Below are 23,485 nucleotides of genomic sequence, written 5' to 3'. Positions count from 1 at the left end.
CAGGATGCAGTGTCAAGGGCTAAGATAGTTTGGGTTTTGAAGACTATTGCTAATTCCTTTGCTGCAGCTTCAGGTGATCATATTGCCGAGGTGTTCCGAACAATTTTCTCTAATGCTATACCAGAAGGCTTGTCATTAAATGCTAAAAAAATAAAATACTTGTTGACAGAGGCTATTTATCCGTACTTTTGAGAAATTTTAGTCGAAGACATCCAGAAATCTGACTTTGTGCTGGAATATGATGAAACAAAGAACAATGGTGGGGTAGAGGAGCTCCAAATATGAGTTCAATACTGGTCAGAAGAGCGGAAACAAGTGGCTAGTTGGCATCTTCGGACATATTATATGGGACATGCAACCAGTTAAGATCTGAGTAAGAAAATCCTGCAGATTGTTGAAGATGAAGAACTTTCACTTGAGAGATTGCTCATGCTTGCAAGTGATGGCCCAGCTGTCAATAAGAAAGTGTGGGAACCTGCAACATTCATGCAGTGCATAATGCATTCCTGAAAGGGCTGCAAGAACTTGGGGAGGAGTCCTCTGATATGATCATTGCTGTCTACCACTTTTTCATGGGATAACCAGCTAGTTCTGACAATTTCAACCAGTGCTAACGGAAAGTTAGTTCCTCAGCGTAAGTTTGTGAAGCACGTCCCCATGAGATGGCTCACCATAGGGGGAGCAGCAAGCTGCTTGATGGAACAGTAGCCTGCATTGATAGAATGCAGGCCTGATGTCAAATTCAAAATATTTGAAAAATGTAAAATGGCTAAAAAAGCAAACAATGAAAGCCGAAATCGATTTTTTTTTGTAAGCTCTGCAGCAACTTTAATCGCTTTTACTGGTGTATTTCAACGACAGAAGCCATTAATTCATGTGGTACACTTTGAGCTGAGACAGTTATGCACAGTTCTTTTGGGGAAGATCGTGCCGGCTGATGATGTCAATCTCTGGATCCTCGGTGGTTATGAAGGCTTAGTTAGTATTGCAGATGTTTACCTACAGCAACCCTTGTGTAATGAAAGGGTCCTGGCTGTCCTGGATTGTTAGATTGGATTCGTTATTCTGAAACACAGGAATTTTTTTTTTCTGAGAATTAGAAAGCATATCAAAGCTGCTGTATTTTAGAAAGCTTTTTTTTTAGAAAGCATACAGTACCTGTTGACAAAATGCCCTGTGAACAACGAGTTTTTCTGAAGCCTTGCCTGCCTAAGCCCTCCCAGTCCAGATTGCCAAAAAACGAGTTGCAGTGTTATCTTCCACATCGCAAAAGAACTTCCATTTGAGACAGACAGTGAACAAGTCCAGGGAGAATGGTTGTTATTACAGTCAAATCCTGTGCCGCCTCCTACGGAGAGTACTTGAATCGACAGCTATAGGCAAAAGTTCCTGGAACTGAAGACGCCATCTGGTGAAACCAAATATCAGACCTTAGGTCGGATTGTCCTGGCAGCTCTGTCATGGAAGTGCAGACGTAGAGAGAAGATTTTCTCGTTCAGCTCTGCTGATGACTAGCCTTCAAGCGTGTACAGAAGAGCGAACACTGAATGCTAAGGCTTTTGCTATGGATGCAATCTGTGACTATGAGAACAGACCAGAGCGTGTGCTGATCACAAAGAAGCTGCTTTGTCTGGCTAGATCAGCTATGAACTATTCCTTATTGAACAAAGACAGGAAGAACCAGAGAGAAAGAAACTTGAAGCTGAGAAGGAGGATGCTGAACAACAAATCCAGGAGATGGTGTGGAAGAAGCAGAAAATAGCGGCCATAGAGTCAGACATTGTATAAAAAAAGAGATGGTTAAGCAGAAGGAAATAGGCGATACCCTTCTGAGAGAGGCAGGGGAACGGTTGAAGAAAGCTGTGGAAGAGAAGGACTTCCTGAACATTGGTCTTGCTCAAAGTAAGCTGGAAGCAGCATCAAATGCTTGCTCCAAAGAAGGGAAAGGGTAGATGATGCTGAATTGGTGGAAGTATTTGTTCTGAAGAGGAAATCCGAACTAATTGATCACCTTTGGAAAAAGTCAAAGAAGTTATGACATAATATCCAGTGATTGGTTATACCTAGTCGTGGTGGACGCTTGTTTTTCAATAAATCAGTTTTCGTTCCTTGTGCCATAATCGAAGTCGTACATTTACCGAAGTTATCGTTTTGTATAAGTAAATAAAATCAGTTGAAGAAAAATATAAGGATTTCAGCCTTTCTGTCTGTAACTTCTTCGGCTCTCATAGGCCTGTGATGGTCTTATTAACGTGTGGCGCCACCTAACCACCTTAGGTTAGGTTAGGTTAGGTTAGGTTAGGTGGCGCCACTCTAATAAGAGTGGGTGGTTAGGTGGTTAGGTGACCAGGTTAGGTTAGGTTAAAGTTTTTACGAGCATCCCTTTCATAAGAACCGCATCGGCCTCAGGACATGGCTTACAATGCTTGCCCCCCGGACCATAGGAAGTTGTGTTGACAACGGAGTTTTGTTATCTGACTTTTGAACTATTTTAAAAAAATGGCAATCTCAAAAGCTGTATCGAAGGGGTTTGTGGAGAAAAGGGCGTGGCGGGGGCTAGGGACCCTCCAATCTGTTTTGACTCTTAAAAAACTGAAACATTTTATTTCCAATAAAATGAGCCGTCTCTGAAGTTTGTACTAGCATTCCTTCAAGAACGGCTGTATATGCCCCCCAGGTATTACTTAAAACATTTACCCCGGGCCCGGACAGAGAGTGCTCATCCCGGATTTTTCGTTCTAAGATTATCGAACTATTGTGAAAAAAATTGCTCTCTCAAAATTCTTGTCGACTGGGGGTGAGTACAATGTGACAATTAGAGGTTTGTTTAGATTGGTTTCCGACCTATGTTAACACTATAAAATTTACAAATACCTTTACATGTAAGATAATATTATAAATTTAAGACGTGTATAAGAGCCTTCTTTCCATACTAACGACATATGCCCCCTGAACCTTACTTGCAACGACTGAATCCAAGTCGTGGTTTTGTTTGACGGCACTGAATAGTTCATTAGATTACAATGGACCTATTTTTAGAAGAAATTTTGATTTCACAGTTATGTTTAGTCAAGTTTGAGGAAAAAGACCATGGGGGGGGCTAACTACCCTCGATATCTTTTGAATTTTTAAAATTGACATAAAGCTGTTAGTTTCAAAGCAAATTAGCCTTATTTTTAGTTTATAAGAGCATACCTTCCATAAGAACATACATGCCCCTAGTGCAATACTTACAACGCCTGCACCGGGACCTAGGGGGCTGCGTCGACACAGGAGTTTTTGTTATCCGACCTTTGAACTATTTTTAACGATATGGCTATACGTACAGGAATTGTTGTTGTATAATTTTTGAACTATTTATAACAACATGCCTACCTCAAATTTTTTATACGATTTATTTGGGGGGAATGGACTTGGGGGGGACTAGTTGCCATCCGATTACTTTTAACACTTAAAAAGGGCACTAGAACTCCCGATGAATGAGCCCCCTTTGAAGTTTATACGAAGTGCACTTTTATATAAAGTACCTCTGGGAAAGAATAAATGGAGTGTGAGGGGAGTCTAGCTACCATTCGATCACTTTTGACTCTTAAAAAGTGAATTACAAATTTCAATTTTCAATCAAATGAGCTCTATGAAGTTTATACAAGCATCCCTTCCATAACAACCATATATACCCCCAGGGCATAACTTACAACGCCTATCTCCGGGCCCTGGAGGGCTGTGTCGACATCGGAGTTTTTGTTATTTGAACTTTGAAGTATTTTTAACAAAATGTGTATCTCAAAATTTTCATCAGAGGAGCTTGGAAAAAGATAGTGTGGGTAGGGGGAAAGTTTCCTTTGGATTTCCTTTTAATTTTAAAAAGAGAGCTTGTACTTTCAATTTCCAGTCACATGAGACCTCTCTGAAGTTTAACCCTATCTTCCGGGCCCGGGAAGCTGTGACGACACTGCAGATTTTTTTATTTGAGGTTTAAACTATTTTTAACAAAATTTTTATCTAAAAATTTTATCTGATGCATTTAGGGTGTGGAAGTGGGAATGGCTAGTTGCCCTACGATCTCTTTTGACTCTTAAAAAGTGATCAAGAACTTTCAATTTCCAATCAAATTAGCCCTCTCCGAATTTTATGCGATCATCCATTCCGTAAGAACTAAACATGCCCCCACAGCGTTACTTGCAATGCCTCCCTTCGGGCCCTGGGAGGTTGCATCAACATAGGAGCTTTTCTTATCTGACCTTTGAACTCTGGCTTATAAAATGTCTATTAAAAAAATTTTATGGGATGGGCTTGTGGAAAATGAGTATGTGTGGGGGGGGACAATTTGCCCTCGGATGCCTTTTGAATCTTAAACAGTAAGCTAGAACTCTCAATGTCCGATCAAATGAACCCTCTCTGAAGTTACAATGAGAATCTCTTTTATAAGAACCACAGACACTCAGGACAAGATTTACAACGCCGAGCCCCCGGGCTCTGGGGGGATGTGTTGTCACCGGAGCTTTTGTTAGCTAATTATTATAAAATTTAAAAAATTGGCTATCTTTAAATTTGTAGTGGAGGGGTGTGGGTGAAAAAGGGTTTGGGGGGGGGGCTAGTTGCCCTTAAATCTCTTGACTCTTAAAACGTGAACTAGAACTGTCAATGTTCAATAAAACGAGCCATCTATGAAGTTTATGGGAGCATCCCTCACATAAGAACAATGCATGCCTTGAGGGCATAAATCAGAACGCCGTCCCCCTGGCCCTGATGGTTTGTATTGACACCGGAGTTTTTTATCCAACCTTTGAACTATTTTGAACAAAATGTCTATCTCAAAATTTTCATCAGATGGGTTTTGAAAAAGAAGGCGTGGGTGGGGGGGGCTAGTTGCCCTTGGATCTCTTTTGAATATTAAAAAGTGATCTCGAACTTTAAATGGTCACTCACATGAACCCTCTCTGAATATTATACGAGCATCCCTATCCAAGGAACAAGAGAGCACCTATGGCATAAGTTTAAAAAATTTATGAAAAAAAATACGTCTTGTCAGTTAATATACATATGAGGATATTTATTCTTTAAATTCTTTTTTTTTCTTAAAGTTATAAGTGAAAACATTTAAAAGATTTTTTTTCAGTAAAGTACAAATTATATTCTAGCTTAAAGAACCCTACTCAGATTAATTTCTGCTTGTTTTGAGTTTGACTTATTTTAATTGATGTTTGTTTTGGGTTTTATTTTTTTATTGATGCTAATTTGTGGTAGCTGTATGCTTGGTAGACTATTTGATTCAATTTTTGTTCATTTTTGGTTTAATGGAGTTCTTTACTTTTTTTGAAAAACTCATTTTGTGAAAAAAGTGTTTTTAGTTAATTTCTGTTCGTTTTATATTGACATAGTCTTTTTCAGGGAGTAAGACTGAAACTCTTCTGAAGTTAAACAACCATCCCTTCCATAAGAATGTTTAATACTCCCTGGGCATAACTTACAACCCTTGCCCCTAATCTCTGGGGTTTGTTTCAGTTCCAAAAGCCTTGTTATATGATATTTAGACTATTTTGAATAGAACGACTATCTCAAAATTTCTATTAGACGCATTTCGAGACAATATGACGTATGTGTAGGGATGAGAGGGTAGCAGCCATCTAATCACTTTGACTCTTAAAAAGAATACTAGAACGTCTGATTACCAATCCAATGAGCCCCCTTTGAAGTTTATATGATCACACTTTCTATAAAAGCCATATATGTCCCCAGGGCATAACTTACTACCCTTGGCCTGCGGCCCTTAGGGATTTTTTATCCTCAAAGACATACTTTTCAGACTTGTCTTGAAAACTGCATCATAAGTTTTACTACTGATGACGGTCACTATAAATGAGACCAAAATATCAAGTATTTATTTTGAAATTTATCTTCACTGCTTGCGAAAATCACATTCTATTAAAAGGATTTTATCACTATTTGAACTTTTATTTCTCATCAAGGAAAGGCATTGTAGTCTCCTAAATTATTTAATTGCAAGTAGAATTTGAACTTTTTCCAGGGTGGCTGTATCCAACCTACTTGGAGGCCAAATAAATAACCTGGACCATGACATTTGACAAAACCAATCCCAGCAGCTAATGTAAATGAAATTGTAAAATGTCTGAAGTAGTGGCAAATGAAAATAATCAACAAAGACGTATACACTTAGAATACTTACGTGAACTACAATTACAACGAGTCAAAAATAAAATTAAAGAACAAAGAAATATTTGGTTATAGTCAAAAGGGATCAGAAGGAAAGGTCTCCCTCCACGCCTTTCAGTTCCACAAGTACGTCAAATCAAACAATGGTTATATTAAAAAAGGATGTAATTTTATAATGACATTTTGTTAATACTATTAAACAGGTCTGAAAATTACGTCTTTGAGGATAAAAAATGTCCCTCGCCTTCAGGTCAAGGGTCGTAAATTATGCCCTTAGGCCATATAGGTTTATTATAAAAAGTGTGGTCATATAAACTTCAAAGGGATCTCATTAAATTGGAAATCAGATACTCTAGTACTCATTTTAAGAGTCCAAATGATCAGACGGCAGCTACACTCTCACCCCTAAACACAAGTCTTATTGTCCCGGAATGTGTCTAAGAGAAGTTTTGGGAAAGTCATTTTATTCAACATAGTCTAACTATGATATTACCTGTCTTTTGGGATTTAAACACACCACGGAGATGAGTGGCAAGGCTTGTAATTTATTCAGAGTTTTAATTATAGTATTTTCTGGACGTGATGAGTGATTAACGTAACCAGAGATTCTTTCTTTCTAACTGAAAAAATACTGTGTCAATTTAAAACTAAGAGACCTTAATCAAAAAAACTTTTTGCACAAAACAATTTTTCCAAAAAAGGTAAATAACTCCATTAAATGAAAAATGAACAAAAATAGGATCAAATAATCTACCAAGCATACATCTACCAAAAATCAGTATCAATGAATAAATGAAACCCAAAACAAACAGAAATTAAAATAAGTCAAACTCAAAACGAGCAGACATTAATTTGGGTATGGTTTTAAACCCTATGCTTTCTAATAGCTAGAATATAATTTGTACTTAACTGAAAAAAATTCTTTTAAATGTTTTCACTTATAGTTTTGAGAAAATAAAAATTAATTAAGATTTTAAGGAATAAATATCAGTGTATGTATATTAAGCGGACAATGCACATTTTTTCAGTACATCCATTTGAATTTTTTCCAGAACGATGTTGGCACAATGTATTTTTTTTTTGGTTTTAGATCAGGGCACTTCGTATCGAAGAAGTTGCTGAAGAAACTTAAAAAAAGGCTCATTCGATTGTAAATTGGAGCGGCTTTTGCTCTTTATAATAGTCGGAAATTAATGGAAGGCAACTAACACCCCATCCACACACATTTATCCAAACACATCCAATCAAAATTTTGAGATAACCATTTTGTTCAACGTAGTTGATTTCCAGATATAAATTATGTTTTTGAGGAGGACACTCCACCATAGCCCTCAAGGCAAGGGTTGTAAGCTAGTGAAATAAATTCTTGAACTGATGGATCTTTCAACAATTAATATCATTATACATCAAATAATCAATTTGATGTTGTTTATGCTTTCCAAGAGTGTTCAAGACGCATGTAGCTGTCAGTAAAGCGCCAATGACGCAGCAGGCTTTAAACTTTTACAGTGAGAATGAAGGAGGCGATACCCAAACTCTTGTTTGTAGTGATTTTTGTTCGTTTCAAGCTTGATTTGAATATTCAATTTTAAGTTTCACTCGTTTTAAGATTTATTTATTCATTTATATTAATATCTATTGTATGTTAGTTTGCATTGATTGTTTATTTAATATCTGTTTGTCTTAAGTTTCATTTATACTTCAATAATAATATATTTTTTTCGGTTTAAGCTTGATTTTCACATTCAGTCAAAGAATTACTCGCTTTAAGATCTATTTATTCATTTATATTATTACTTGTTGTATGTTTTTTGCTATGATTGCTTATTTAATTTCTGTCCGTTTTGAGTTTTTCATCCTTGCCGTTCGTGATGTCTCTCATGCCTTCGATTATACTGTGCATTCTCATTTGCTGTATAGTGCGCAGCAGTGAAGTCTCAATCGTTCAGTTCTGTGGGTATTAAAAAATCTAAATGCGAGATTATATGTTGTCGTGAAAGTATCTACTCGTCATGGTTCTGTAATGTGTAAAGCCGCAATTTGAGTTTGGAAAGTAATCCGCCAGGGTGGTGTAACTTCGCCACCGGTTTATAGTAATAGTTTGGTTGCACCCCAGAAAAAGGCTAGAATTAGTTTTGTTTTTAAAGGTTTGGACCTTTCTATACTCAATTACGCTGAAGACATCCTGTTTTTAAGTAGAACTGTATCGTCTGTTGAGCATAAGTTTTCTGTCCAGAGTAGGGAGTATTCCGAAATTGATCTCAATTCTAATGCTTCGAAGAGTGAGGTCCTTACTATCGGAAAATCTTTTGGTGAGGTTGGATTCGTAGAGTTGAGAAAACAGAGTGTTCATTTAAGACGAATATTTTTGATTGCAAAAAGTTTCTTGTTTTAAAAAATTCGTTATTTCAAAATCAATCTTAAAAAAAACAAATATTCATCAAAGTACTAAAACTGATATCAAAGTAAAAATATTAAATTGAAAAACAAGTTTGTGTCAACCTCGGAGTTTTTATTATCAGGTGTTTGAACTATTTTTAACAAAATGGCTATCTCAAAATTTTATCGGATGGGTCTTGGGAAAAAAGGGCATGGGCATCAAAGTAAAAAAGGGCCTGAGTGGGGGGCTAAGTGCCTTTTGATGCCTTTTGAAGCTTTAACAGGGAACTAGAACTTTTTATTTTCAATCAAATGAGCCCTCTCTGAAGTTTATACGAGCACCCTTTCCTTAAGAACCATATATACCCCAAGAGTATAACTTACAACGCCCTGTCCTGGGCCCTGGGGGTTTTTGTCGACCCCTTAGTTTTAATATCTTATATTTGAACTGTTTTTAACAAAATGATCTCCTCAAAATTTAACGGATGGGTCTATCCATCCTGAAAACCCAAAAGCGTGTAGGGTGGGAGAAACTAGTTACCCTCCGATATTTTTCTAATCTGAAAAAAAGACCCAGAACTTTCAATTTCCATTAAAATGAGATCTATTTGAAATTTTTACGAGTATCCCATCCAAAATAAACGTATTTGCCCCAGGAAATGGCTTACAATGCGTGCCCCCCGGACCCTAGGGAGTAGTGTTGACAACGAGTTTTTTTATCTGACCTTTGAACTATTTAAAAAAAATGGCAATCTCAAAAGCTGTATCGAACGGGTTTGTGGAAAAAAGGGCGTGGCGGGGGCTAGGGACCCTCCAATCTGTTTTGACTCTTAAAAACTGAAACATTTTATTTCCAATAAAATGAGCCGTCTCTGAAGTTTGTACGAGAATCCCTTCCACAACAGCTGTATATGCCCCCCAGGTATTACTTACAACACTTACCCCGGGCCCTGAAAGATAGTGTTCATCCCGGATTTTTTGTTCTATGATCTTTGAACTGTTTTGAGAAAAATGGCTCTTTCAAAGTTCTTATCGAATGGGTTTGAGGAAAATGGGACATGGAGAGGAAAATAGGATAGTCAAAATGGCTATATTTTGATATGGCCATTTTGTTAAGCTTATCACAAAGGTCTGTAAATTATGTCTTTGAGGATAACAAATCCCCCTAGCCCTCAGGGCAAGGGTTGTAAATTGTGCCCTTGGGACATATAGGTTTATTCTAAAAAGTGTGGTCATATAAACTTCAAAGGGGGCCCATTAAATTAGTAATCACGCGCTCGAGTACTCATTTTAAGAGTCCAACTGATCAAACGGTAGCTACACTCTCACCTCTAAACACAAGTCATATTGTCCCGGAATGCGTCTTATAGAAACTTTGAGAAAGCTAGTCTGTTCAACATAGTCTAAATATAATATTACATGGCTTTTGGGATTGAAACAAACCCCAGAGATTAGGGACAAGGCTTGTGAGTTATGCATAGGGGGTATTAAAGGTTTTTAAGGAAGGGATGATTGTTTAACGTCAGAAGTGGTTCGGTATTTCTTCCTTAAAAAGACTATGTCAATATAAAACGAAGAGAAATTAATAAAAAAACTTTTTGCAAAAAATAATTTTTTCAAAAAAAGTAAAAACTCCATTAAACAAAAATAGGATCAAATAATCTAACAAGCATACATCTACCAAAAATAAGTAACAATTAATAAATAAACCCCAACACAAACAGAAATTAAAATAATTCAAAATCAAAACGAGCAGACATTAATTTGGGTATGGTTTTAAACCATATGCTTTCTAATATCTAGAATATAAATTTAAAAAAGGGCTCATTCAATTGTAAATTGGAGCGGCTTTTTCCCTTTATAATAGTCGGAAGTGAAAGGAAGGCAACTAACACCCCTTCCACACACATTTATCCAAACACATCCAATCAAAATTTTGAGATAACCATTTTGTTCAACGTAGTTGATTTCCAGATATAAATTATGCTTTTGAGGAGGACACTCCACCATAGCCCTCAAGGCAAGGGTTGTAAGATTTCCTCTGGGGGTATATGAGATTTCTAAGTAAACTATTTCCCAAAAACATCCAAAAAAAATTTTTAGATATCCCTTTTGTTCAACGTAGTTGAAACGTCCGGAACTTAGGTCTGTGAGTATGACAACCCCTCCCCCATTCACACGTGGCCCGGGGTTTAAGTTATGCCTTGGGGGGCATATAAGGTTTTCATAGAAAGAGTTGTCGTAGAAACTTCAAAAGAGGTTCATTTGATTGGAAATTGAAACGACTAATGCCCTTTTTAATAGTTAAAAGTAACTGGAAGGTAACTAACACCTCTTCTATGACCTTCATTAGTCCATAGAAATCCAATTGAAATTTTGCGGTAGCCTTTTTGTTCAACGTAGTTCAAAGCTATAGAAATTAGGAATGTGAGGACGATAGCCCCTTCAGGACCCTCCGGGCATGGGTTACAAGTGTGAGAATTGGGGCATAATGTTTTTATGGAAAGTGATGTCGTAGAAACATCCAAAAGGGTATGTTCTATTGGAAATTGAAATAGCTAATTAATGCCATGTTTAATAGTCGAATGTAGTGAGAGTGCACCTAACCCCCTATGACGCCCCACTTTGCCCAAAACAAATCCAATCAAAAATGGTTGATAGTAAGTTTGTTCAACATAGTTGGCAATGTTGTACCTTGGTTTTTTACGGCTGACACCCCCCCTACAGCCCTAAGGGCAATGTTTTTAAGTTGTGCCCTGGGGGCATATTAGGTTTTTGTAGAACGTATTGTCGTAGAAACTTCAAAAAGGGATTATTCAATTGGAAATTGAAATGACCAGTGCCCTTTTTAATAGTCGAAAGTAATTGGAGGGTATCTAACCCCCCTCTCCTGCCAACCATTTCCCCAAAAAAAATACAATCAAAAATTTTGAGATAGGCCTTTTTTCAACTTAGTTGAAAGTCCTTGGGATGTATTGGGAAAGTATTTTGGGATGACAACCCCTCAAAGCCCTCAAGGCACGGGATCTAAGTAATACCCTGGGGGTATATAAGGTTTTTATATAAAGCGTTTTTGTAGAAACTTCAAATAGGCTCATTTAATTGGAAATTCAAAGGGCTAGTGCTCTTTTTAATAGTCGAAAGAGAATGGAAAGCAACTTATGCCCAGAGAATATTAAAAGTTTGGATGGAAGGGATTGTTGTTTATATTCAAAAGAGGCTCAGTCTTTCTCCCTGAAAAAGACTAGGTCAATATAAAACGAATAAAAATTAATAAAAAAACTTTTGAACAAAATAATTTTTTCAAAAAAATTTAATAACTCCATTAAAAAAAAAATTAACAAAAATAGAATCAAATAATCTACCAAGCATAAAACTGCCGCAAATCAGTATCAATAAATAAATGAAACACAAAACAAGCAGAAATTAAAATAAGTCAAACTCAAAACGAGCTGAAAATAATCTGAGTAGGGTTCTAAACACTATCCTTTTTAAAAGCTAGAATATAATGTCTACTTTACTGAAAAATATTCTATTCAAAGTTTACACTTAAACCTTTAATAAAACAAAAATTAATTAATATTTTATGGAATTAATATTAGAATATTTGTCTTAGACTGAAAATGTACATTTTTTTATTACATCTATTTGAATTTTTTCAGAACGATGTTGGCAAAATGTTTTTTTTTTCTTTTTTTTTGATTTTATACCAGGCCACTTCGTATCGAAGCAATTGTTATAAAAACTTCAAAAAGGGCTTATTCTATTGTAAATTGGAGTGGATATTGCCGTCTTTTGACATTTAAAAGTGATTGGCAAGCAGCTAACACCCCTTCTACGCACACCATTTCCTCAAACACATCCAATCAAATTTTGAGATAGCCATTTTGTTCAGCCTAGTTGATTTCCAGATAGGAATTATATTTTTGATGAGGACAATCTCCCACATCCCTCAGGGCAAGGGTTCTAAGCTATGCCCTGGGGATTTATTAGAATTTTTATGGAAACCATTTCCTCAAAAACGTCCAATAAAAATTGTGAGACAGCCATTTGTTGAACGTAGTTGAAGTCCAGATATTATGTCTTTGAGGATGAAATTTTCACCACAGCTCTCAGCGCAAGAGTTTTAAGTTATACCCTGGGGGCATTTAAGGCTTTATAGAAAACTTTGTCGTAGAAACTTCAATAAGGTCTCATTAGACTGAAACTTGAAAGCGCGAGTGCCCTATTCAATGGTCAAAAGGGAGTGGAGGGAAACTAACGCCTTTCTCGAGCCCACCATTTCCACATACACATCCAATCAAAATTTTGAGATATCCATGTTGTTCAACGTAGTTGAAATTTCAGAAAATTAGGTCTTTGAGGATGAATACCTCTCCCCCCCCCCCCCACACACACACTCATCCCTTAATGCAAGGGTAAAAAGTTATGACCTGGGGGCTTATAAGGTTTTCATAGAAAGTGTTGTCGTAGAAACTTCAAAAGGGCTCATTCGATTGGAAATTGACATGGCTAGTGCTCTTTCTAATAATCGAAACTGATTGGAAGGCAACTCAGCATTTTCCAAAAGCTACTCCTTAATTCCCTGTTTCGATACCAAGGATCGATAATGCCCTTCCTTCCCAATAACGAGCCCTTTTTGTAAGGAATACGTAACTTGCATAACTTACAGCCCCTGCCCAGGGTAATTTGAGGGACCATGTTGCCTTCAAAGAGATATTTGACTTTAGACTATTTAAAAAAAATAGCTACCTCAAAATTTTGATCGGAACTTTGGGAGAGGGCAGTTAAGGAGAACGTGGGAGAGGTCCGGTTACACCCGATCTTTTTAAACAACCCCTAAAAGTCATAGAATCTTAATGAAAATCACACCATCAGATTCAGCGTATCAGAGAACCCTACTCTAGAAGTTTGAAGCTCCTATCTGCAAAAACATGGAATTTTGTATTTTTTGCCAGAAGATTGATCACGGATGCGCGTTTATATGTTTTTTGCCCAGGGATGATTTTATGAATTCATTAGTCCTAGTATATCGTGAGTGGGCTCAACCGAACGGAAATTAAGAGTTCTGGTGCCCTTTTTAAGTAAGCAAAAAAATCGGAGGCCAACTTGGCCCCCTTCCACGCTCATTTTTTCCCAAAGTTACCCAATCAAAATTTTGAGATAGCCATTTGGTTCAGCATAGTCGAAAATCTAATAAATATGTGGTTTAGGATGACTTAATCCCCCACGGTTCCCGGGGGGCGGGATGCAAGCTATGAACTTTGTCCATGTTTTACATATAGTATTGGTTAATCGGAAGTACACAGACGTTTCAGGAGGGATATTTCCTGGTGGGGGGGGGTCAGAGGAGAGGGTTACAGTGGAGGATCTTTCCATGGAGGATGTTTCTTTTTGGGATGGGACATTTCTATGAAGGGGGTGCCGGATTTCCCAGCATTATTTAAAAAACGATCAGAAATTAAATTAAAGAAACAAGTTTTTTCAACTGAAAGTAAGGAGCAACATTAAAACTTAAACGAAAAGAAATTATTACGTTTATGAGGGGGTTCTCCCCGTAGTCAATACCTCGCCCTTTACGCTAAATTTTTTTTTGTACTTTCAAAAGAGCTATCTATTCTAATTAACCAGCCTTTGTGATTCAGGGGCTTGTGATTCGAACAAAATTCTAAATTTAGCGTAAAGAGCGAGGTATTGACTAGGGGTCAAACTACCGAATATACGTAACAAAAACATATGAATATAGAAGTTCGTTACGTAAGTAATTCGTAAGTTACGTCAGGACAAAATTTCGAGAAAGCCATGTAACCAAAAAAAGTAAAATTAATATGCAAATTTTGTTTTGATTATTTGTGTACGGTGAGCCAAACTCAAAGCTACATTAATTCAAAAACGTTTAGAAATTAAATAAAAAACTAATTGTTTTAACTGAAAGTAAGGAGTGATATTAAAACTTAAAACGAACAGAAATTATTCTGTATATGAATGGGGCTGTTTCCTCTTCAATGCCTCACTCTTTACAATAAAGTTTGACTCTGTCAGACAACTTTATTTTTTTAAACAATAAAAAAATTTAGCTTAAAGAGCTAGGCGTTGATGAGGGGACAGCCCTTTCAAATACGGAATAATTTCTGTTCGTTTTAAGTTTTAATGTCGATCCTTACATTCAGTTAAACAAACTTTTTTTTATTTTTAATGAGGGATCGAGTTATTCTAGCTTCAAGGTAATTTTTCTGAAAAACACCTAGCAAATCATCCTCCGTGTTTCGGAGCACCCATGCTTCAGAACCATACTTCACTACTGCCCTTAATGTAACTTCCAATGCTCTAATCCTGGTTCGCAGACTTATTTTCCTAATCTTCCAAACTTTTTTTTAAATGAGAAAAAACGTCCTGGACCTTGGCTATTCTACTATGAACATCTTCACTACATCCATCGTCTTTACTAATTATACCACCTAAGTAATTGAGACTGTCCACTTGATTCATCTTCGCCTTACTAAACATCACTCTTTCGTCTTCAATTATTCCTATACTTAACGTCTTAGTCCCCTTAGCATTAATTTTCAAACCTACTCTCACATCCTGACCCACTGTATATATATATTAAAAATGAGTTCTATTTGAACAATACCATAACGCGATGACATTTGATTATGACATTTGGCGCTTCGCATTGGTATTTCAGTTTTAAGTTTTATCAATTTTTTCTCAAAGGGAAATTACGTGGTGGGCATGAATGTAGACTTGCAGCTAAATTGAATATAGTCACTTCCACTTTTCACATATTGATAAGGGTCATTGTGGTTATAAGTTATTGTTTAGTCTTTGACCTATTAAGATCTAAGCCAGTTTATATTGTTTAACCAGTTTTCAAAGTGGATTATTGTTTGGATATTTATTTCATTGCGCAACAAGTGTGATTGTGTACAATACTGTATAGATCAGTGAACAATTTGCTTTAGATAATTGGATAATATTATAACTGTTGCTGTGGATGCCAGAGTACGATGAAATAAACGTTTGCAGGTCTCCAGGGTCCATCGGGCCACCAGCCACAACGGTGATCACCAATGCCATCCGTGGGTCTGCTCAGTAAAAGATAAATGATTTTGGATTTTTTCTCGTTTTTGTCTTCAAGATGCCATTTAAAAAGTTTGATTTAGCCCTAGCTCATTTCAAAGGATTCCCGATGTGGCCAGTCAGAGTCCTGCGGATCGTTAAAGATAGCAAAGGCCGAAAAAACTTCATTGTTTTCTGCTACGGAGATCTCAAGGAAATTAGGCTCCCTGAAAAACTTTAGTATCGTATGAAGATAATATAAAGGAAGCGTCACAAAAAACGGGAAAAGGAGCAAAGCTTGCGTCTGAAGAAGCTAAAAATTCTCTCGAAATCTACAAACAAAGCAAATCGTACGATGCGCTTGAAATCAGCGAGCCAGCTAGCTCGTCATCTCAGCTGTTGGAGAGCATTGTTGCTAGCGAGGATGAAGTTGCAAGAACGCAGAAATCAATCAAAAATCAGTGTTTTCGAAAGTGTATGAAAAAGTTATCTATGGAAGACCTTATGATCACCTCACGAGCCAGCATGCATTGTATGATGGGTAGTTTTGATTCCAGAAGGGCCATTCCACTTCGCATGCTATACAACATCTTTTAGAAAATATTAATTTAGCTTTGGAAAAGGGTGAATATTGTATTAGTATTTTTATAGATTTTAAAAAGGCGTTTGATACAGTTGATTTTATTAATTTATTGGATAGATTAAGGGATTTGGGTGTAAAAGGGAGATCTTTGGATTGGTTTAGGTCGTATTTAATTGGTAGGTCAGTTAGGGTAAATCTAGAGGAGAAGTTTTCTAAGTTTTTCCCTGTTTCTTGTGGAGTTTCCCGGGGCTCTGTCTTAGGACCCCTGTTGTATTAAGTGTATGTTGACAGTATGCGATTTTATACTACTGGCGCGTCTATGACATCTTTCGCCGACGATACAGCACTTGTTGTGGCAGCGAAGACTCTTGAAGAATTGGTCCAGAAAGCAAACAGAGCTCTGCAAGGATTGACTGACTTTGTAGGCATTAACTTACTTAGCACTAACGCGGCAAAGAGTAAATACATTCTGTTTAGTCGGACTGGTGTATCCCCAAATCTTCCCAGTGAAATAGCAATAAAAGGTGATGTACTAAAGCGGGATGAGGAAGTGCGTTACCTAGGATTCATTTTCGATCAGGACCTCAGCTGGAGAAGACGCGGTGATGTGGTTGCGTGTAAGGTAGCCCGTGGCCTTGGGATTTCAAGACGTTTTCAACATTTTTTACCTTCTCATATTTTAGTTCTTTTATACCATTCTTTGATTGTCCCGTATATACATTATGGATGCATGATTTGGGCTAGTAATTTCACGTGTAATTTTAAACGAGTGTAGATTCAGCAAAATAAAGCAATGAGATTAATTGATAAATATGATATAGAAGTTTTAAGTACAGAGTCGATTTTTTTTTAAATTGTGTTTTTGTATTCATGTCAGATTAGAGAATTTAATATTGGTTTTTTTGTGTTTCAGGTTTTGTATTGTTTATAGCCAGTTGTTTTTATTAATTTTTTTTGTTTTAACTCATTTTATCATGGATATGCAACGGGAAATGCTGGAGACCCAGTAAGTGAGCCAAGAAGAATGGTTCGTTCTAGCCATGTGGCAAGGCACTCGGGTCCGGTGGTATGGAATACTTTTCCAGACTCAATTCGGGAAGCGGAAAGTGTCCCGCAATTTAAAAACCGGTTAAAAAAGCATCTCCTTGCGGGCAGTTGGTGAGTGTGGGGCTGGAAGACGAGAGAGGACAAATTAAGTAAATTTTTTTTGTTCTGTTATTAATATATTCGTTTTTTTTATATTATTTTGTTATTATTTATATTTTTTCTTTTTATTATTATTTTTTTTTCATAATTTATTAGTCAGTAATTATTATTATTATCTCTTTTTTTATTGTTCTTTATTTGTGTTTATTTCAGTGATGATTTGGTTAGTTTTATAATTTAGTAAATGTGTACTGGTTGCGTTTTTCAAGCATTTATGTGCTTTATTTGTAACCGGTCGTAAGGCCGGCATGAATCATTTTTAGTAAAGTTGTTAAATCTTGAAAAAATATTTTATAATAGGACCTTTTCTAGCTTGAAGCCCCGTAAAATTTTGGATCTACCACTAAAATGTCTGATGTCCTTGAATTTTCTGAAAACTCACTAAGAATTTTACGAAAAACACTTCTTAACAGACATTTGGTATTTTCTTGGATAGGGCTACTGTGACAACTTTTACCACAGAACCAATAATAAGAACCCAAGTCCTAAAATTGGTCTCAATCAGGAACCCTTATCGCTATCTAAATTCACAAGTGCAAAGATTTTCAAACAGAGGGTCTATTCTTTAAAGTTCAGGAAAGATCTGCCCATTTCATACGAAAACATGGATTGAAAACGAAACTATCTCTTATTTGGCTCTCCACCAAAACAGGTAATTAGCCTTTTTCAAGTCACATACGAACTACAATCTGAAAAAAAAGTGTCAAAACGTGAAAAATAAACATAATGATAAACCATCCTGTGGCGGATCCTGTGGGGGGAGGGAGAGTGATGGGGCGCCCCCCTAATATAGTCTAAAGTAGTGTAATTTACCTTATTAACGCAAGTTTGCATTAATTAAACTTGCTCCTAACGTAAGTTTATCGGATCAACCTATTTTTCGCCCCCCTCTAAAAAATCCTAGATCAGCCCTTGAAACCATCACATATGTTCCACCAGTTATTAGAAGATAAAAATGTCCTTATTTTCACAAATTTTATCAACCCCCCGCCCCCATTTATAGAAATCCAAAATATGCTAATCAGTTAAGTCCTCTGTATATAAGTAATAGATTAGTCATAATTTGTATATAAATTAAGTCATACCTGTGAGATGGGACAGCTGCAAACCACTTGGCCGGCTCAACAAGTTTTTTTCTGCTTTCGCGATTGCGAATAATACAGTTTCGAACCATTTCTCATTGATTGACGCATACCCAATAACCCGCTAATGCATGAAGAAGTGGGAGGAGCTTTTGTTCGCACCGAGAATGAAGAACCAGAAATTATCTGTGGTAAACTTACTGCTAATTATATATACAGTGCCCTGAACTCTCTAAGTCTCTAAGACTTCATTTATTGTGCTTACACCTTCGTCTAGGATGCTTCAGCATTATAATCAACATTATCTAAGTCCAGTAGAGTCTTCCTGTCGCATTTCCTGTGCGCCATAAGAAAAAGTTCATCACAATTGTCCATATAAAGGGGGATATAACACAACCCTGTCTAACTACTGATTTAATACGAAACCATCTGATTTCCTGCCCTAACCTGGCCTTATTTCCTACTTTAACCGCAGCAGTGTTATTCTTATACACACTATTTATCACTTTAATGTATTTGTCTTTTATATCATACAAGAATAAGACCTTCGCCAAAGCTCTTCTACGAACAGAGTCGAGTGTTTGCTCATAATCTACACAACTAAAGATTAAAGGTTTTTGATGATTCAGGCACTTATCAGTTATTAATCCAAGAGTGAAAATTTGGTCGACACTTCTTCTTGCCTTCCTGAAACCACACTGTTCTTCTTTTAAAACTTTATCTAGGTCATCTCTAAGTCTAAAAAGTATAATCATACTAAGAAATTCGCTCCGTACAGAATAAGAATTAAAGAATTAATTGTATAAAGAATTAAATAGATTTGAAGCAAAGAAAATATTCCGCCTTCGATCAAATCATTCAGAAGTAGGATCTTACAAAGCAAGATTTTGGGGAGAAAGTGACAATTGTCCCAAATGTGGGAGCTTAGAGACGATTGAACACTTGTTAAGAGAGTGCCGGGAGAGTGAAGAAGAAAGACGAGAAATAGTGGATTTTCTTAGACTTAAGAGACGGCAGCCAAACCTAAATATATTACTGAGTTGATTAGAAAGTGAAGAAGAAAATTGTGTGAGGGAACGTCTTGTTACAGAGTTTTTGAAGAAAAGTGGAAGAATTATGGACATTTGAAAGCAGTTCATAATAAAGAGACTTTATATGCGCTTGAAGAATAAGAAGTGCAGATTAGTCAGCCACGGACGTCCCCTGGGCTGTACAGCGAAAAGGGAATCATCCCGTTCCTTAATCCTCAATGACAAGTCCTTCTATACGAATTGCCTTGGTCAGTGTAGTGCGCTGCATATGTTTTAGTAAACTGTAATGTATTTTTTATCAGAGCAATAATGGTTTGTTTACACATTGTGGAATTTATTGCGTATTTACAGTCCAAGCGGAAAATCCGTTCATTTTCATTCTAGAAAAAATCTCTAGCTTTCCGCAAAGTTTTGGCTAAATCAAGACGGAATATTGACAAGGATATTAAAGGAATAAAACCATAAGTAAGGTTCATCAAAAACTACACGATCTTATAACTTTTGTTAAAGGCTAGCCCAGCTTGTATGATCCTGCGCAACAACGCTATAAGAAAACTAAGAAAAATGTTGTCATTTGGCTCTCTTTTGCTCAACAGCTTTCAGAAGAGGGTAAGAAAGTAATACCCTTCTTGATGTTTTGATGATAGCTACAGGGAATATCCACCATATGGCTACCAATAAGTCCTTTCACCACTTTGACTCTAGGTCACGTTGTTGTAATAATTTGAAATTTTTGCCTTAAAACGCAGCGTTATTTTAGCCATAGTTCATGGTCCCTGTACACATTGCGGAAATTCATGCGGATTTAGCAATCCGTGCGGAAATTCCGTCCGTTTTCGTGCTAGAAGGAATCTTTAGCTTTCCACAATGTTTTGGTCAAATCAGGACGGAATCTTGGCAAGATTTTTAAATGAATAAAAACATGAGTATGGACTATCAAATACTACACGATCTTATATTTTTGGTTCAAGACTGCCCCAGCTTCTATGATCCTGCGCACCCAAGCTATAAGAAAACTAAGAAAAACGGTGACAGTTAACTCTCTATTGCTCAACAGCTTTCAGAAGAGGGTAAGAAAATAGGTCATGCTGTTACAATAATTTGAAATCATTGCCTTAAAATGCAGCGTTATTTTAGCCATAGTTCGAACAGAAACGGACGGATTTCCGCAATATGCAAACGGACCATTACTCTTTTTAGGGATTTCAAGGATTGTCGAAATGTAGATTCTAATATAACAGAAGAAATGATTGTGTCTAATATCTTGGACATATTTTTAGTAATTTCTAACATTTTAATATATTTTGTGTTATATTTTGTGTAATATATTTAAAAATCATGATGTTATAAAACTGAAACCTTGTAAAATAGATCTTCTACTGAAATAAGATACAACAGAATTGTTTTTAGCTTCACAACTTTGCTCAATAAGGGCTGTAACTTGCTATGGGATGGGGGGGGGGGCAAACTGCCCTTTCCAGACCTCAGTTTGACCCCCCGCCCCACCCAGACCCCAGCTGAAATTTAGTTTCTTCCAAAATTTGGTCAATATCTACAAAATTATATTATTGAGTTAAGACAAAAGTGAATACACCATTAAATGCCTTTTTTTTATGCTGATTACGAATATAATAAGCATTTCTATTAGAAATGAGTTTCAGCCCCCCCCCCCCTATATAGGCCAATTAAGGGTTAGGTTAGGTATAGCCTATATAGGGGGGGGGGGGGGCTGAAATTCATTTCCGATAGAAATGCTGGTATTTATTTAGGCTTGGCCCACCTCATAAGGAGACATGTTAAGAAAACAATTCTTACTTTAAAATATATATAATGATCTTAGTTCTTATATTATCCAAGGGGAGAACCTTTATCATCAAGTCTTTCCTCTAAAAATCCTCAAAAGAGAAAAAGTTTCCTAATATCACCACGTTTTCAATTCAATGCTTAAGTCTTTTTAAATTACAGCTTTAAGTTGCCGCCTAATAAGTTCTTTTATAGATAGCGTTCATGCCGGTTTTTTTTTTCATTTTTTTTAAAGAGCAGTGGCGAAGGGCAAATAGCAGTGGCGTAAATACAAAATATTAATAGCAGTGGCAAAGGGCGAATAGCAGTGGCAAAGGGTGAATAGCAGTGGCGTAAATACAAAATATTAATAGCAGTGGTTAGGTTTGGTTTGGTTAGGTTTGGTTAGGTTACAAAAGATGCACAGAATTTTGAAGGGCAAATAGCAGTGGCGTAAATACAAAATATTAATAGCAGTGGTGAAACTTTTTTTTTTAATGAGTTTTTTTTAATGAGTACTGGCAAAAATACTGTTTTTTTAATAAATTTTTTGTTAATGGCATGATTTATAACAGAATTCACAATTTCTATAATCTCAATATCCCACTACTTTTTCTTTAAACACATTTTTTGACACACGTGCTAAACGCTATCTATAAAACAACTTATTTGGCAGCAGTTTACAGCGGCAATTTCAAAAGACTTTAAGCATTGAATTAAAAACATGGTGATATTTGGAAACTTTTTCTCTTTTGAGGATTTTTAGAGGAAAGACTTGATGATAAAGGTTCTCCCCTTGGATAATATAAGAACTAGGATCATTATACATATTTTAAAGTAAGAATTGTTTTCTTAACATGTCTCCTTATGAGGTGGGCCAAGGCTAAATAATTACCAAAATGCTTATTTTATTTGTAATCAGCATAAAAAAAGGCATCGAATGATGTATTCACTTTATTCCTAACTCAATAATATGATTTTGTAGATATTGACCCAAAATTTTGTCAAAACTAAGATGATGTTGTATAATTCAAGCATCAACAGAAACAGATCAGTTTTCTTTAGTAGCCTACATATTTACCTTTATAGTACTTTAACAGTAATAAATTGCACCTTTATGGTACCAAATGGCTTATTTTTTAGTTTTTACCGTCATTTTCACTTGATTTGGTGGGATTGGCCTCAACTTTGCCTCCCCCCTCCCTCCAGGATTTTGACAAAATTATGCCACTGTGCTCAATCCCAATTTATAAGGTTTCAAAGATGCACAAACACATTTTGTATATTTCGAAAAAAGAAATCACCATCTATATAGCCTAGTGTAAAAGTTTACTCAAATAACAAGAATTGCATTTTCAGAACTAAAACCAGAAAAAAAGAAACTTATAACTGAAAATTAAGGTAAAATTTTGTTTTGTCACGATTTAAATAGGTCTAGACCTGTCACGTAAGCAAATTTCTAAGCCTTATAAATCAGAATAGGGTTGACATGGAAGCTTAACAATACCTTCCTGGAGTATGGTTTTGACCCTGGATTCATTACTGAAAATTTCATTTTTGTAACCTAACCCCTTTCCCATATAGCAAAAAGTAGCTAAACAAGGACTTTACCTGTCTTAGTAAGGAACCAAATGGTGCTCTCTTCTGGTACTAAAAGGCTTCCTTAAGAATTGCTGAAACTGTAGGGTGGTAACAAATACTAAAATATATTTAGCCTACCTATGATTTATAAAGGCTCAATTGATCCTGTTCCCCTCTCCCTTATTATGTGGTATAACTAAGAATCTGCCATTTAACTTAAAATCCAATGATAATTTGATGTACCACAGTTACCTAATGCACCTGCATGGATTTACTGTGATAGTATTTCCTAAATATATCAGTAAATAAATATTGTAGTTTCTCCATTTTATAACATGAAACCAAAATGTGTAATCAGGGCATGTCAATTCACAAAAGTTTTTCTTCAGAAAGGTTTTGCTTTCAATGAAAGTACAAATCAAAGTTATTATTTCATTAAAATTACCATAAAAGTTATTTTCAAAATCTAAGATGGGATGGAGTTAATAACCATGTATCCTCCTCCCATCAATGTGCTAATATATAATATTCATTTCTTGTTAGGTATGTTTCATGTTTTTATTACTTTTTTACTCAGTTTTTTTGTTTAATAAACCCAAATACAA

The 23,485-nt window shown here is 36.2% G+C and overlaps 1 protein-coding gene across 1 annotated transcript in view; it reads left to right on the top strand.

The window, feature by feature from the left end:
- Positions 1 to 1,796: 1,796 nt before the first annotated feature.
- The window catches only part of LOC148943916 (uncharacterized), a 35,795-nt gene continuing 14,106 nt past the window's right edge, over positions 1,797 to 23,485 (top strand). The window contains 2 exon segments of the mRNA XM_089101283.1: positions 1,797 to 1,948; positions 16,490 to 16,820. Of these exon segments, the coding sequence (XP_088957409.1) occupies positions 1,797 to 1,948; positions 16,490 to 16,820 (483 nt within the window).

Source organism: Artemia sp. Qi Xiang Cuo, chromosome 15, assembly GCF_049724085.1.
Source record: "Artemia sp. Qi Xiang Cuo chromosome 15, ASM4972408v1, whole genome shotgun sequence".
Taxonomy (NCBI): Eukaryota; Metazoa; Arthropoda; class Branchiopoda; order Anostraca; family Artemiidae; genus Artemia; species Artemia sp. Qi Xiang Cuo.
Note: the sequence above shows the minus strand (reverse complement) of the source record. Positions and strands in the feature narration are given on the sequence as shown.